General features: G+C 51.6%; 1 protein-coding gene across 1 annotated transcript in view; it reads right to left on the bottom strand.

Moving 5' to 3' along the window:
* Col27a1 (collagen type XXVII alpha 1 chain) overlaps nt 1–15,089 on the bottom strand; it is a 118,994-nt gene that overhangs the window by 82,994 nt on the left and 20,911 nt on the right. Inside the window, 2 exon segments of the mRNA XM_028892657.2 lie at nt 3,520–3,573; nt 5,029–5,082. Coding sequence (XP_028748490.1) covers nt 3,520–3,573; nt 5,029–5,082 — 108 coding nt within the window.

The following is a 15,089-nucleotide window of genomic DNA, read 5'->3' as shown; positions in this document are numbered from 1 at the left end:
AGGCTGTATGCTTGCTATCCTAGTACTAGACGCTGACACAGAAGGATCACCGCAAGTTTGAGGCCAGTCTGGGCCCAGAGTAAGACCCCGGCTCAAACAAACCGATGCATAAATGTCTGTGGACCTTCCTGGCCCGGAGGGTAGAGTCACCTTCTGCAGTGAAGCACTGGTCCACGTCCACAAAAAGGCAACAGGCTAGCTCAGGACCCGTGCAGTGGACAGGGGGTGGGGGGTGGGGGGTGAGGGGGGCAGCTTGTCTGGTGAGCTGCGAACCCCCCAGAGGATTAATGATACCAGGGAGCCAGAATTCATTAGCTGCTCCTCTTTCACGACCATCGTTATGATTCAGTCGATCAGTCAGTCAGTACATACGGTGCCCGCCAAGTGCCAGCCCTGTGTGAGTGTTGGAACTACAAGATCCCATTGACCTCCCGATTGTCCCCTGGACAATGGAGGTTCAGCATGTGGAAGTGGCTCACCCCCATCACAACCACAGGGGACACAGCTGGGACTCCATCACCTTCCATTCCCATGAGCTTTCTCATAAAGAAGCCTCTTTTGAATGTGAACTCAGCGGGTCCTTCCTCTCTTGGTTGAGTCTCAGTGGTAAGCCTTGTGGTAAGAAGGTGTCTCCCTTAAGTCGGTGAGTCTGGATCTTGGCTGCATGTGGAACCCACCTGAGGCCTTTCAGAAGTTCTCTTGCCTGGGTCTAGTACCTGGCCTGACACTCAGCAGGGTCGAAGGCCACCACTGCAGAACATACCCTGAAGCCCAGACAACCTCACCTGTCGCTCAACACCAGGGTCAACCAAGGGTGTGGAGCACAAGTTCCCATGTACTGACTAACAGGAAGGGTGCGTGACTAAATAAAATCTAGCTGGGCCTCAGTCTTCTTAGCTATGAAATGGGCATGGTCTTGCCTCACTCTGTGAGACAGCATCGTGTGTATTTGTGTGTGTGTGTGTGTGTGTGTGTGTGTGTGTGTGTGTATGTGTGTGTGTGTTCAAGTGTATGAACACATATCCACATATGTACCTATGTGTACATGCATGTGGAGGACAGGGATGTCCTTCTTGTTTATTTTATATTAGAGACAAGGTCTCACCATGAAGTCCTGGCTACCCTGGAGCTCTCTACGCAGACCACGCTGGCGTCAAATTCACAGAGATCCACCTGCCTCTGCTTCTCAAGTACTGGAATTATAGGTGTGTGCCACCACATCCAGCTTGTATTGTTCAGCTTGTGTTTTGAGACGGGGCATCTAAGAGGGACTGGGTAATTGCTGGTTAGAACAGGCTTGCTGGACAGTGAGTTCTGGAGATCTCCTTGTCTCCGTCTTCCCAGCACTGGGATCACAAGCTCATGCGAACACATATGGCTTTTTCCATGGTGCAGGAACTGAACTCAGCCCTTCAAGCTTAGGTGGCAAGCATTTTACTGACGGAGGTAGCCCTAGTCACACCCTCTGATGCTTTTAATTGCCACCTGTCTCCCACTGACGCTCTCTCAGCCTGAACTCTCTCTGGCCACTTTCTCCACAGCCCTTCCTATCCTCCAACTCACCTGAGATCTTTACCATTTTCCTGTTTTCTGCCCTTCAGTGAAGGAAACTGTACAGCAGGTCCTGTGTTCATACAGCACAGGCCCAGCACACAGTAGGTGTTCAATACATTCTCACTTCATGAACGAATGGATGAATGGTAAAAAAAAAAAACTAAAATTCAATGCCACAGACAACTGACCTCACCTCTGCTCACCTGTGTTCATTCTCCTCAGGGTTCCCACAGAGAAGACATGGTAACCCTGGCGCAGGAGGCTGCCATATTCACCAGCGATGGGGACTGCTTATAGGGATAAGCCCAGGAACAGGATCCCAAGCCCTTCATTCCCCTCCCTGATGCCGCCACTAAAGGGGGTCCCTATCTCAGGGCCCAAGTTGTCTGTGCTCTGCACAGTATGTGGGTGACACAGTCGGCCTGTCTTAGGCCAAGGCTCTGTGGCAATTGCTCACATGTGTTTGCCTGGGCTAGGGCCAGGGAGGAGCCCAGAGTACATGGCCGACCACAGGAGGAGCTCCCTTAACTAGGAAGATACCCAACCCTGAAACAGGAGAGCAGGGGCTGTCAGAGTCCTTGGCCATCTGCTGAGCACAGGGAGCCCCAGAATCCTAAGTAGGCGGTAGCACAAGTCTGTGTTTTCTCCACCCTTTCTGCTACCTTCCTACCCCTTCAAAGTGAGGCCACCATGGGCTGTTTGATGAGTCAGACGGAAGGGGCCTTTCCTAGCTCCTCCACCAGAACGTGCCAGAACACAGGCCAGGTGCATGCAGAGCAGTGGGCATGCCGTGCCAGCAAACACTGTACTATCCCATGGCCAGGCTGGCCTCTGAAGTTTAAGGTATGGCCTGCTCGGCCACAGAGGGTAGTGGAGGTGATGGCTATGACCTTCCAAATTCCCTGTGCCATGGGGATCCTCAGAGTAAGGGGCAGCTTGGAGCCAGGAGACATGGCTGTCCCGATGAAGACCAGATGACTGGTGTAGGGAGCAAGCAGCTGGGGCCACATCTGGGAACCAGAGTGGAAGTGAGCACTTGGCACACATGTCTGTTGGACAGCTCTTCAGGAGTGAGGGAATCTTCCTAAAAAGTGATTGCCCTCTGGCCTCTATTGTCTTTCCTGCATGTCTGGAACACCTGCTGCACACAAGGTGCATGTTGTGCCAGGAGGAAGAACCAGAGTTACAGACCAATGCGCTTCCCAATGAGGCAAGACTGGGGGCTGAACATAACTAAGATGGGCCAAGTGTCCCTGAGCAAAGGCCATGTTGACCCAAAGTCTGAATGCTCCAGAAAGGCTACAAGAGGAGGCACAATTCATCATAAAGGATGGCAGCTGGGGACAGGGAGAAAGGAGTCCAAGGCCTCTGGAGAGCCCATTCTGGAAAATGGCAGAAGCCTCACCACCAACAAGCAAGAGCAGACCTAGAGTGGCTGAGGATGGTGGCGGGCATGGGTTAGCATAACAACCACACGGGACACGCAGAGAATGTGGGTCCTCTGCAGAGCGCATCCCTTTGTCTACAGCCCACCCGTGAGGGGTGTCTCAGACTCCGAGGATAAGAGTGGAACCCAGACCCTTCCCCTGAGTCACACAACCACCCCCAGGCAGTGAGGGACTGATAAGACCTCACTGCACATGAGGAGAGACCCAGGTCGAAAGCCGCTCAGCCGGTGCGCTAACCACCTTAAGCACCCTGAGGCTTGCCGCTCTGGGAGACAGAGTGAGCCAGAACACACTTTTAGTCACACCTCATTAACCACAGGAGACCCACTTCACACCAACAGGCTCCCAACCCCAGCCCACCCGGGGACTCAGAAACCTCTCATTGCTTGCCAACAGGCTCTGTGCCCAGGGAACCCAGCCGCAACCAGGAGGCACAGGTGGCCCACGGGGCTTCTGCTTGAAGGCCAAGTTTGCTGGCAGGCCCATGGCCGAAGCCAAGCAGAGAACCAAGACCTACCTTCCGTCCCAAGGGTCCTGGATTTCCGGAGAGCCCAGGCAAGCCCATGTTGCCCTGTAAGACACAGACAACGGAGTTAGGTGAGGAACTGAAGAGTGTGGCCTCCAGCTCCAATGGCTGCAACCACTTGCAGAGGCTCGCTGAAGCTGAAGTCTTCAGAGAAGACATGGTGCTCACTGAACAAGGTAGGAGCAGGAAAATGGGTGGGGTCACCCAGTCCTCAACTCCCTGAACTCACTAGCGCCACCTGTGGCTTAAGCAGAAGACATCGTTTGGAGAGTGGATTCTGATTTTAAAGGCATGGTTAAACCCACTCTCTACCCCTCGCTGATTGGCTCTCTTCATCTCCTGAACCCTGTTGCCATCCCTGGGGATGGTGGTCACCAAGCAGGAGGTGTTTTTGCCATGCAGGACCACAGGAAAGGTCCATAGGCCCCTCTGCCACAAGGCACTCATCTGGAGTTTCGGCTTTCTCGTTTTCAGTCTAGGGCTATCTGCCCTGGTGAAGGTTCTGAGGATGGAGGGATTAGGCATGGGCACTGTCCTGGGACTGAGTCACTTGGCACAGGTCTATTGGGAGGTAATACTAGGCAGTGGGGTATGAAGAAGTGAGCCTCCTGGGACGAGAAAAGATCAAAGGAAGGACCCCTCCCCCATCTCGTGTGTGTGTGTGTGTGTGTGTGTGTGTGTGGTGTGCGTGTGTGTGTGTGTGTGTGTGTGTGTGTGTGTGTGTGTGTATACCTAGCAGCTGGCTGGAGATGTAGAGATATATAATCGTCAAGGCCCAGATGGAAGCCAGACAGACCTGAGTGCCTTCCTCTTGACTCTAGAGTATGATATGTGAGGCCTGTGATTATCATGCTGGAGTTGGGGTCTTTGCTCAGCTGGGAAGTGGATGCTTTGGGGATAGGGAAGGTCCTTTGGCCTAAGTGTTTTCTCTTCTGCAAGCAGTCCATTTACATTCACAGCCCCAGGGAGCTAGAAAGTCTGTGTACCTGGCACTTTCACCTCCCACCCCCTGGAAACTCCAGGTCTCTCTGCTCCAGTGAGCACTTGCAAGGACTTTGAAGGTCAGTTAGGAGTTTCCGGGGCACTGAAGGCCAGGAAGCTTCTGTATGGCAGCATCACTAGCAAGCATCACATAAAACTATGGGGCACTGGGTGAAAGGGCATTTACCAAGGGCTGTCCACAGACCAAATCTTTCTTTTCCTTCCTTCCTTCCTTCCTTCCTTCCTTCCTTCCTTCCTTCCTTCCTTCCTTCCTTCCTTCCTTCTCTCTCTCTCTCTCTCTCTCTCTCTCTCTCTCTCTCTCTCTCTCTCTTCACCAGCCGTAGCCTAGGAAGGTGGGGTTGGGAATGGTCACAGTCCCAGTGTTGGGATAGACCAAGCCCTTCAAGGAAAACACCAAATCACTTCCACTTTTCAGGACTACATGCCTCCTGGTTCATGTGCAGTCTCTTCCTGGGGGGCTCCAGGGGAGGGTGGAGTACCGGGGTTCCTGGAACCTACCTTTGCCCCATCATGAGCCTGTCCTGGTGAGAGTCCCGGGTCCCCTTTCTGTCCCTGAAATAAAAATAAGTTCTTTAGTCACCATGTCACCTTGAGCGGCATCTCCACACAGACTACACGCACCGTCCTCTTCCCTTACCTGGCCCGTTTCCACCCACGTAACCCTCCCTCCATTCTGTGACTCTCTTACTCCAACACCATCCACTGCTTCCCTCCGACTACATGACTCCAAGTTCCTTCTCACGTCCCAAGTCTTCCGTGATCTGGCCCCAGGCAGTTCCCATTCGACTCTCCTGCCACCAGCCAAGCCCACAAGAAAGGTGTCACGTGCATCATGTCCTGCCTACCTTCTCCACTCCATCCACTGTCACCAGCCACATCCACACACCCTCCAGACATGGCTTTCACGTCCTGCCACCAGACCCTCCCCCAACAGGGAGAACCACCCTAGAACCAGCAGCATGCTTTAAGATGCCCAGCTCCCGGCCACCGCACATGACCTGCCCATGTGTTGCCAGCTGCCTTTCCCTGGGCCTCAGGGGATTCTAAGAGACACAGCCAAAGGCACCCAGACCCTGTCATTTTTCCATAAAGCTGACATTCGCCTTTGCCTCCTTGACCACCAGTAGCCCAAGGATCACACACTGAAGGCCATTCTTACCTACACACTGCATTAGACTCGCACTCTAGGCTGAGGGCTGAGAATAGGGAACCCTATCACCCCAAAATACATTCAAGGACACTGAGACCAGGAGCAAGAGTTTTCAGGCACCCAGGATAAGACACATAGAACTGAGACTGGACCCCTAAACCATGACTTCCAGGTCTGTGGGAGCCCAGGGGGGGGGGAAATGGGGGGGCTGGTGAGATCATGATAGTAATAGCAAGTTTCCATTTGGGGCAAGCATTGTCCATTCCTGGAATATGAGAGGGTTCTGTCACAAGGATCCTGGTCCCTAGAGCCTGGGTCAGCACAAAAGCCAAAGAACTCACTAGCTGCATCTCACAGGGACAGAGAGAGAGAGAGCTCTCACCTGCAAGAGAATGCTAGGAACTCTCAACCCACTCCTGTCCCCTCTGCCCAAGCTCCCTGGCCTTTTAGCCTCAGTGAGCTCAGAGTCAGCCCTCCTGGGTGGAAGCCCTGGGCCAGCCATGGGCTCACAGTAGGACCTCGGGCCAAGGTCTTCTCTCTAAGCCTTGGTTTCCTCACTTCTCTAAAAGGGACCATGCAGCTTACATGCACACTCATACAGAGACCGGCTTCTCAGGTTTCTAAGCGAAGGGTCAGGGGAAAAATGTCTGTGACATATGGAAAGGGTGGCTTGGCCAATTCTACTTAATTCCCATTAAGTCTTTTCTTTGTCAGAACTCAGGCCTCCCAAATCCTAACTTGGTCCATCTCCACCAGCAACCACCTTGATCTGGGCTGGAAAGAACCTCTCTGTCTGCTCTCCTACGATGCACCCACTGTGAGGTAGGCTCTCTTACCAACTCTCTGCTTCCAATGAGGGGCAGGACTGGGTTTAGGGAAGCCATCACAGCCTGGGCTGACCCAGCAGGTAGGATGTAGGTCGGCTGACATCAAAGCCTTTGTCTGTAGCCTGGAGGTTCTTCCCTCTACCAGTTCTCCAGCCAGCTGCCCCAATATGATGGCCAGCCCTTCCTTGGTTGGTCCCCAGAACCCTAATTCTGTCACCCTGGGAACCCCAGGGGAGAGGGGCTTTCTGCAGAACCCCACCTCCAGATGCACCTGACATTATGGCCACCCCTCTGAGACATTCTCCCACCCTCTAAATCAGAAGCCCCGCTCCATGCCTTTTATGTCCACAGTGCTTGCAAGGTCTGGCACAGGCTACCCAGCTACCAAGGATTCCTGTGGCCAAAAAAGGACAGACATTGTCTCCCCCCCTCTGCCCCACCCCACCATGCCCACCGTGGTCTGCAGCTGGCAGAGGAGCCGGCACACAGGATTCATAGAAGTTGGTCTTTGGGAACTCTACTTGTTCTCTCTCTTCACAGAGTCTAAAGACCCAAAGCCATGACAGACTGGCTCCCTGGCCAGGACTCCTTGGTTATTGATGGATATCTCAGCAAGAGTGCTTGGATATAATCTCTGTCCAAAGATGGATTAACAAGAATGGACATTCACTACAAGCCAGGATCCAGGAGCCAGAACTTTCACTACAAGCCAGATGTGGTATTGAACATCAGGAATGCTATGGTAGAGAATAAGGCACAGGAGTCAGGCCCCTTGGGAGAGAAACCTGAGAGACCAATCCCAGCAGCCTAGCATTTAGTGAGTATTCTTCTAACCCTGCATGCATATGATTTTGTTTAACTTCCAAATATACGAAGGAGCAACGTTCATGAGCTCCATTCTACAGAAGAGGAAATGAAGGCAGATCAAAGAGCTGCCGCTTGTCCAAGGTCAGACAAGGTCGGCGGGATTTAGGGTCAGGAAGTCTGGTTGTAAGCTCTCTACCTTACAGCACAGGCAGTGAAAATCTACACCCCCGTGCTAAGTGGAGGGCAGGATGAGGCCGAGAGCTTTGCCTAGAGGTAGGTAAAGCCCGGAAAGGACAGCAGTTAAGCTGAGGCTGTATAGAAGACAAGGAGGCTCAGCTAAGGTGTCCCTGTCTAGACCAATGATGGCTTCTAGGATGAGACTTGACTGGTGGCTTCTACCTTCTGATGCTGCAACAATTTGTTGTCATCTACAAAGTTCATACCTGAGAGCTACACAAATGAGTTTCAAAAAAAATCATAAAATCATACTTTTTAAGTAAGTTTATAATTGTGTTGGCTTCCTTCATTGCTAACCTTGACCTTTTGCAGCCTGTGGACCATGGGCTAAACACACCTCCTTTGCCCAGCCAGATGCCTACAAAGTTGCCAATGAGAGGGGAAACAAAAAAACAATAGACGGTGTTTCATGAATCTTTATGTGTTGAGGGCAGGGATTTGATCCTTAGACCCAGTTCTTCAGTCAACAAGCCCATGTGACCTGGAGCAAGCCATATAGTGATGTGGAGCAAGTCACATGGCAACCTGGAGCAAGTCACATGAAGGGTGGCCTCTGCTTGGACTAGTTCATGAAGCCTTACAGCCAAATAGACTACACCGGAAGGTAAAACATGCATGTTAGGTGTTAAGACTCTGGTGGGGATGGGAACTGTGCTGGGCTTCATCTCTTCAGGAAGAAGAGTAGAGAACTAAGGGCTCTCTGTGACTCAGGCCCAGAAAGGCGATGAGACAGAGAAAGACAAAGGATCAAGAAATGCTAGACTGGAGGTATTCTACATAACTCCTCTGTGACCTCAAGTATACAGTACAGGGCTTGGCCCAGAGACAGCATCATAAATCAGTTCATGAATAAACAAATGGGGTCTCAGGAGAACCAGGAGCCACATCTGGCCAGGTCCTGGGACTTCCGCTGAAGATTTCCTTTGTGGCTATTACTGTTTCATAGGTTCAGAAGTCCCAGTCAATGCAATAAAGCAGGAAAAGCAAATAGAGGGAGGAGGGGAAAAAGTACATCCTTCCTTGCAAACATGACTTCCTGTCTAGAAGAGTCAGGAGAACTAACTGAAGCATGAGCAGAACACACAACATACTGCAGTAAAGAGAGAATAGGCAGGGTCATAAACTACATACAAAATGGGCAAAAATAAAAAGTTCTTTTCAGTAACTGAGAGCCAGCAGAAAGAACAGCAGCCACAGAGCATTAGGTTCTGAGTATAAACTGAATAATAAATGTGCAGGGAGTATGCAATAAAAACTATAAAAGTTTACTGCAAGATGTTTAAAAGCCTCAACCAAACCAGAAGACATACCATGTGTGTAGTGGATAGGAAAACTTAATATTTTAAAGATGCTAACTCTTCACAAATTAATACATCACTTAATACAGTTTCAGATAAAAGAGAGAAAGAAAGCTTTTTAAATGAGACTGGAAATAAAATTCATTTAACAGGAAAAGAAGTCGGAAATATTTGAAATGAAGCAAGGAGGGGAAACACATAAACATACTATAAAGATGGTAAATGTCACATAAATAGTATTTCACTAGCATGCAGATGGACAAACGTCAATGAAACACAACCGAATGGCCTGAAACAGACCCTGGTCTACCCCACAACAGCCACCAAGAGCAAAGGCTGTTCAATAATGACCAACTACAAGGGAAAGCAATGTTAGCATGCTAGTCCACATCCCAGCCCCACCACGATTAATTCCAGATGCCTTGAGAAGTTTGAGTACAAATGATATTGTGGAATGACTAGAAATAAAAGTGAACACATCTGATCCTAACACAGGAAGGAGAGAAAAATCTTAAGTGTAAAAATGAAATAAGCAGGCCGGGCGGTGGTGGCGCACGCCTTTAACCCCAGCACTTGGGAGGCAGAGCCAGGCGGATCTCTGTGAGTTCAAGGTCGCTACAGAGCGAGTTCCAGGAAAGGCGCAAAGCCACACAGAGAAACCCTGTCTCGAAAAAACAAAAACAAAAAATAAAATAAGCCTGGGGCTGCAGGTGAATGACAGAGCACATGCTTAGCATACACAGGACCATGTTCAGTTCCCAGGACCTCCAAAGTAAACAGGGTGGGAAGACGGCGCGGGCAGGAAAGGCTGTGCAACCTTGGCAACCTATGTTCAACCTCAGAACTCATGTAAGGCTAGAAGGAGAGAACTGACTCCACAAAGTCGTCCTCTGACCTTCAAACCATACCATGGCATGAACACACACACACACACACACACACACACACACACACACACACACACGCATGCAAAAACCATACATAGTAATATTAATAGCAATAAATTAAAACTTTAAAATTTTAAAGAGAAAGACCCAGACTAACCAGTAGTACCTTTTCAAAATCATTTGACTCATTATATTTGTTAAACATGTTAATATTGTTAATGTGTGTGTATGTGCAAGTGTGCGTGCACATGTGTGTACATGTATGTGTAGACCAGAGGACAGCCTCTGCTATGATGCTTCAGGTGCATTTTTCGGTTTGGTTTTGTTTTTTAAGACAGAGCTTCTCACTGGCCTGGATATCACTGAGTCGCCCTGGCTGCCTGGCCAACAAGTCCCACACAGGGATCCTCTGACTGTTTCCCTAACACTAGGATTATAAACATTTTAAACAGAGACTCTGGAGATCGGACTCAGATTCCCAAGTTCTTTACTAAATGGGCTATCTCCCCAGTCCTATTAGTATAATTTTTTTTTTTTACAAAAAGAATAACACTTCCATGTGTGAAAATCACCATGAAAAAATAGTCTCATGGGCAATGAATAAATCAGGAAAATATTTCTAAGTAGGTGAAGCTTTCATAATTTCCATATATGAATAATTTTTACATGTCCATAACAAAGACAACATCCCACCCCCACCCCCAATAAAACAATTACAAGTGGTGAAACACATTTCAAACAGACATAAGGAAAAATATGTCATAGACGATCAGCGAAAATAATGAGCTGTCTCTTCAGCATCTTCCTCTAATGCGCGTCCAGCATTAGCTCAACCCCCCACCCCCAAAGGCAGTGACTAAGTCATTAACAGCTAGGCGCTCTCCGCTCTTCTGTACAGGCATGCTATAAATTATTCACACATGCTGCTTGCGCACGCCTATGCATACCATGACATACATAAACACACACGGTTCAGTCCTGAGAACAATACAGTGAGGTGTGAGCAGCTCCTATTCACGGAGATGGAAGCCAGGTCTGGGGATTTGAAATAACTTAGCCCAAGTCACACACGCAGCACAGGGGGGGGTAATCAGAACTCAAACTGGGGCCCCGCTGGCTCCTGAGTCCATGCTGGGAACTCTGCTTCCTATAAATCTATCCTAATAAAATAATTAGACATCCCAACACTCAGGTATAGTCGTTTTCTTCAAGATGTTACACTTCTGTTAGCAGAAATTAGTTTTGCATAGAGAAAGAACAGGGTAAGAACGTTGACAGGGTGGCCGCCACCAGCCCTTAGAACACACTCAAGGTCAAACATTCACAACAGGAAATGCTTGTGACTGGAACGCTAGGTGAGGAGGTCCAGACTGCCACCTCTGTGAGAGAAAACCGCATCCCACACACGACACGTGCAGGCAGAATTGGATAGCCCAAGAGTGGGAGCTTCAGGTGCCCTGTGACTCTGCGTCTGATCTTGGTGTCAGACTCTGGGAGTCTGGCCTTGCCACCCACCAGAAATGCAACCTCAGTTTCCTCCCCTGTAAAATGGGAGTGATAACATCTGCCCTACAAAGCAAGGGAAGCTCTCCAAGGCTCCTCGTCCGCCACTGCTGCAAACACACACAGTGCTCATCGCTGGCCAGGAGCCACGGCCGGTGGTGGCTTCTCTTCCCAGTTCTTCAGGACCTCTCCGTGTTTGCCTTGATGAATGTGTCCTCACTCAGTCACCACGGGAGAGAGCTCTTTCCCACGGCTGTTCCACCCCACTTTTGACCAATTCTAAAGCCCTGCGCTCTTGCACCCTGACTATCCCCAGTATCCATACTCACCCTGACTAATTCACCAGGCCAGACCAGGGACAGAGTGGCAGGCTGGGGATGCGTACTTCGCTGGCCCCAAGAAGCAGACTCCACCTTCTCTGTGGACGGAAGTCCACCCACTGCTGACCTCCTGGCAATCTCCTCCCCACCAGGGGCAAGCATCACACACCTGACCTGCTGTGATCTGCAGCAGCCCTGCCCTGGCCAGCATCCCACTTCCCTGGGGACCTCAGGCCAAGCCTTGCGTACTGGGCAGCCGCGCAGGACAGGAACCTCCTAAGTGCCTCCCTGCTGAAGCCATTCCTGCCTTCCTGCTGCTGCTTGGAGGATGTCCCAAAAGCCCCTGGTCCTTCCCTGCCTTCACCTTCCTGCCCACAGGGAGGTCTCACCCCGGGTCAGATCAATCCCATTCCACAGATATCCAAGGAACCCCAACCAGTGGGCTCCTCCATTCCCTAGCATAAGGGCATGTTCTGTTTCTTGCTGGTCTCAAAAGCAGGACTATGACAATCTGGGGCCTTGTATGCTGGAGCCCGGTATGAGCTGACTCCATTGTCCTTCGAAGAGGATCCCTGCCTAACACAGGTGACTTAGACACTCCTCACAGGAATCAGCAGCTGCCCTAACACTCTACTCTCCAGGTGGGGAAAGTACGTAAGTTCAATCTGTCCACTGTGGGGAAGCAGGGGGAAGAGAACTGGAGATGTGAGCTTGGGCGATTAGGTTCCACAGTCTGTGTTCTTAACATCTGTACTTTCCTGAAGTACAACCACTAGCTGATGAATAAATGAATCTACCCAGTGACTCCACCCTGAGCCACGCAGTCCACAACGCTGCCCCCCAACCCAGGCTAGCTCTCAGTGCACTCAGAGTCCTTGGCCTTATCTGAGAGGAAGCTGAGGAGCCGTCTTTCTGACAGGGCTCTGCAGAAGGCAGAGTTGGATAGAGCCTGGTCTAGCCTGGCCTAGCCGTGGAGCCCAGGCAAGACTCCACAGGCAACTGCACGCGGCCTTCCACCTGAACACGGGACCCAGCTCTGTCGCCTCAGCTCTTTGGTGCTTGTCTCTCCTGAAGGATAAAGTCCCTTCTGTTTCTCCCTCCCTTTCCTGCTCATCTTCCGACCCTTCCTCCCTCCCAGAGGCCGGTGGCTCTGTGCCACTACAGCTGTCAACGGCACGCGGTAGGGTCTCAGTAAACCAGGAATGATGACGGCTAGATGGGCAGTCCCAGAGCAAGCTCACGCCAACACCAAAACAGGAGAGCAAGCTACGTGGGAGCCGGCCAGGCTAAGTGGCCTGGAGCAAGGCTAGCTCTGCGAGGCCATCAGCTTACCTCCCGGGCCCAAAGGAGCCCTGATGAGCAATGAGAACCCTCTCCACACGCCCTTCTCTCAACCCAAACTCATGACCTTCTCTGCTCCTTGAGTCTCAGCCAAGCCGCCGGCTCCATCCAGATAGAAAGAGCTCTACCTGGCCACACCACACGCTCAAGGGCAGACCCAGCAGACTGAGGTCTCCGACCCAGCTGCTCAGCCCTGAGTCAGCGGCACTCCCTGTGCCCACAGCCAATGTCCTTTGCCTTATAGCCTGTGGTGTTGTACAGAAGTCCCAGGGGGAGAGGCAGCTTTCACTTCACGGTCTTCTCTGGAACTCACACCCCCGGTTATACCCAACGCAGAACATTCTGCATGGCTTGGGACCAGTTGCACATGGCTTGCGTGAAGCCAACATCTTCCATATGAGATCGGCACAAAACGACTTCAAGGCTCAGCCCACCAAGCCAGTCCCATCCACACGTCCCGGCTCCGGGTGGTAGGAGGAATTGCCTGCTAGGGAACCAGCCCCTGTGCCAAACCCTTCATGTGGGGGAGGCCACTAGGGACTCGTTTGCCACACGGCACATCCCTAGGCAGGACGGAGTCGGCTGCCTGCAGTGCTCAGAGGGTGACCAGGGCCAGCAAGGGACAGAGGGAGTAGCTGACAGAGCACCCTCCTGCAAGCAAGGGACCAGCTGTGAGGGAGCCAGGCAAGGGCAATCCCACCCATTCAAATATCCTGACGGACCTTTGGCCTCTGCCGAACAAACATCTCCAAGGAACAACCCTTTCTGCCTGATCCATCGGGACAAGTTCCTGCACTGGGTTTTCGCCTGCCCATTGCCTCAGCTTCTCCGTCAGTAAATGGGTAGAGTCCTCAGACTTCTCTTTTTAGTCAGTACGGATCAAATGAGACAAGGAAGTAAGGCCACACACAGAGCCTATCGGGAGAGGTACAATACAACATGGTGCCAATTACCCCACTGCTGGCCTTGTTAGAACCTGGTGCACCCCGCAGCTGCTGGGCACAGGATTCCTGAGGGCCCCATCGCCTGCCTTCTGAGAATGGAACCCCAGTCCAGATTGAACTGAGAGTCACAGACCTTGGGGGCTGGGGCAAGTGCACCTGCAACTCCTTACAAGGCTCAGGCATGGGACATTGGTCCCTGCATATCTGTGCGTCCAGGACTCCCCATATGTAGCCTCTGTCTTCCCCTTCAAGAGACTCTGATAGGCCAGCGGGGGCCACTCTGTGAGGCTCAAGGGCCTGCTTTTAGAGGCCAGTCATTGCTTACTCGGCACCACCCAGGCCAGGCAGTTAAACTTCCCTTACGCCATTCACCTTTGCATTTGGCTTAGCAAAGAGTGACCCTGGCCCCTGGCCACCCAAAGCTCAGGATTGTTGCTCACTCACCTGGTTGCTCTGTGACCGGTTTGAAGAGGGAGACAGGAAGTCAGGGAGCCAAAAGATCCTCTGCTCTTCGTGGCCTGCCCACACTAGTGGGGATTTCACTAACCTCATGCTCCATACTTTTGCCTCCCCTTTCTCTTCTACCATTCCAGAAACTTCTTTCCCCATGACCCAAATGTGACTGCCCGTACACTACTCCAGATAACAGCCTGACAACCTTGACTTCTGCCTGATGTAGGAGCTCAGTAGCCAGGGCTCTGTCATCATCAAATCCCCCCAGCTGTGACCGTCTTCGTGAGAAACAAACCTGAGTATTCCAAGAGGGCTCCTGGGGGAGGTGGCAGCCTAGGTCTACCCCCATGCCCGCTCTATCTCCAGCTCAGAGCACTTCCCCATGACCACCCCTGGCTGGGCCGCAGGTTCACAAACACGATGTCACCTCAGTCCTTGTTCTGGCCTGAGGCTGTCACTCAGGCCGGTGCCGGAGAGTCCCAGTGTCCCATCTCCTTCCAATCTCCATCCTTTCTCCCCTACTTCTTCTGCCCTAGGCTGTACCTCTCTCCAGTACGATGCCCCTCTCCCTGGCTCAGCCTGGTCCCCATTCCAATCCTACCTACCACAATCAGCAGTCTTCTAAACTTCCATCTTCCCTGCCTCTCCCAGTTCAAAGCTGCCACACCTCCCGAAGCTGTATCTCCCAACCTGTAAATCTTCTGTCCTTATCAAAGTCAAGGCTCTCCCTGTGAAGCACCAGGTTGCCTTTCTGCCTACCCCCCCACCTCAAAGCCTCCAGGTCCAAGCTGC

This window comes from Peromyscus leucopus, chromosome 2, assembly GCF_004664715.2.
Source record: "Peromyscus leucopus breed LL Stock chromosome 2, UCI_PerLeu_2.1, whole genome shotgun sequence".
In the NCBI taxonomy this organism is placed as follows: domain Eukaryota; kingdom Metazoa; phylum Chordata; class Mammalia; order Rodentia; family Cricetidae; genus Peromyscus; species Peromyscus leucopus.
The sequence above is the reverse complement of the archived record's forward strand: the minus strand, read 5'-3'. Positions and strand labels throughout refer to the sequence as shown.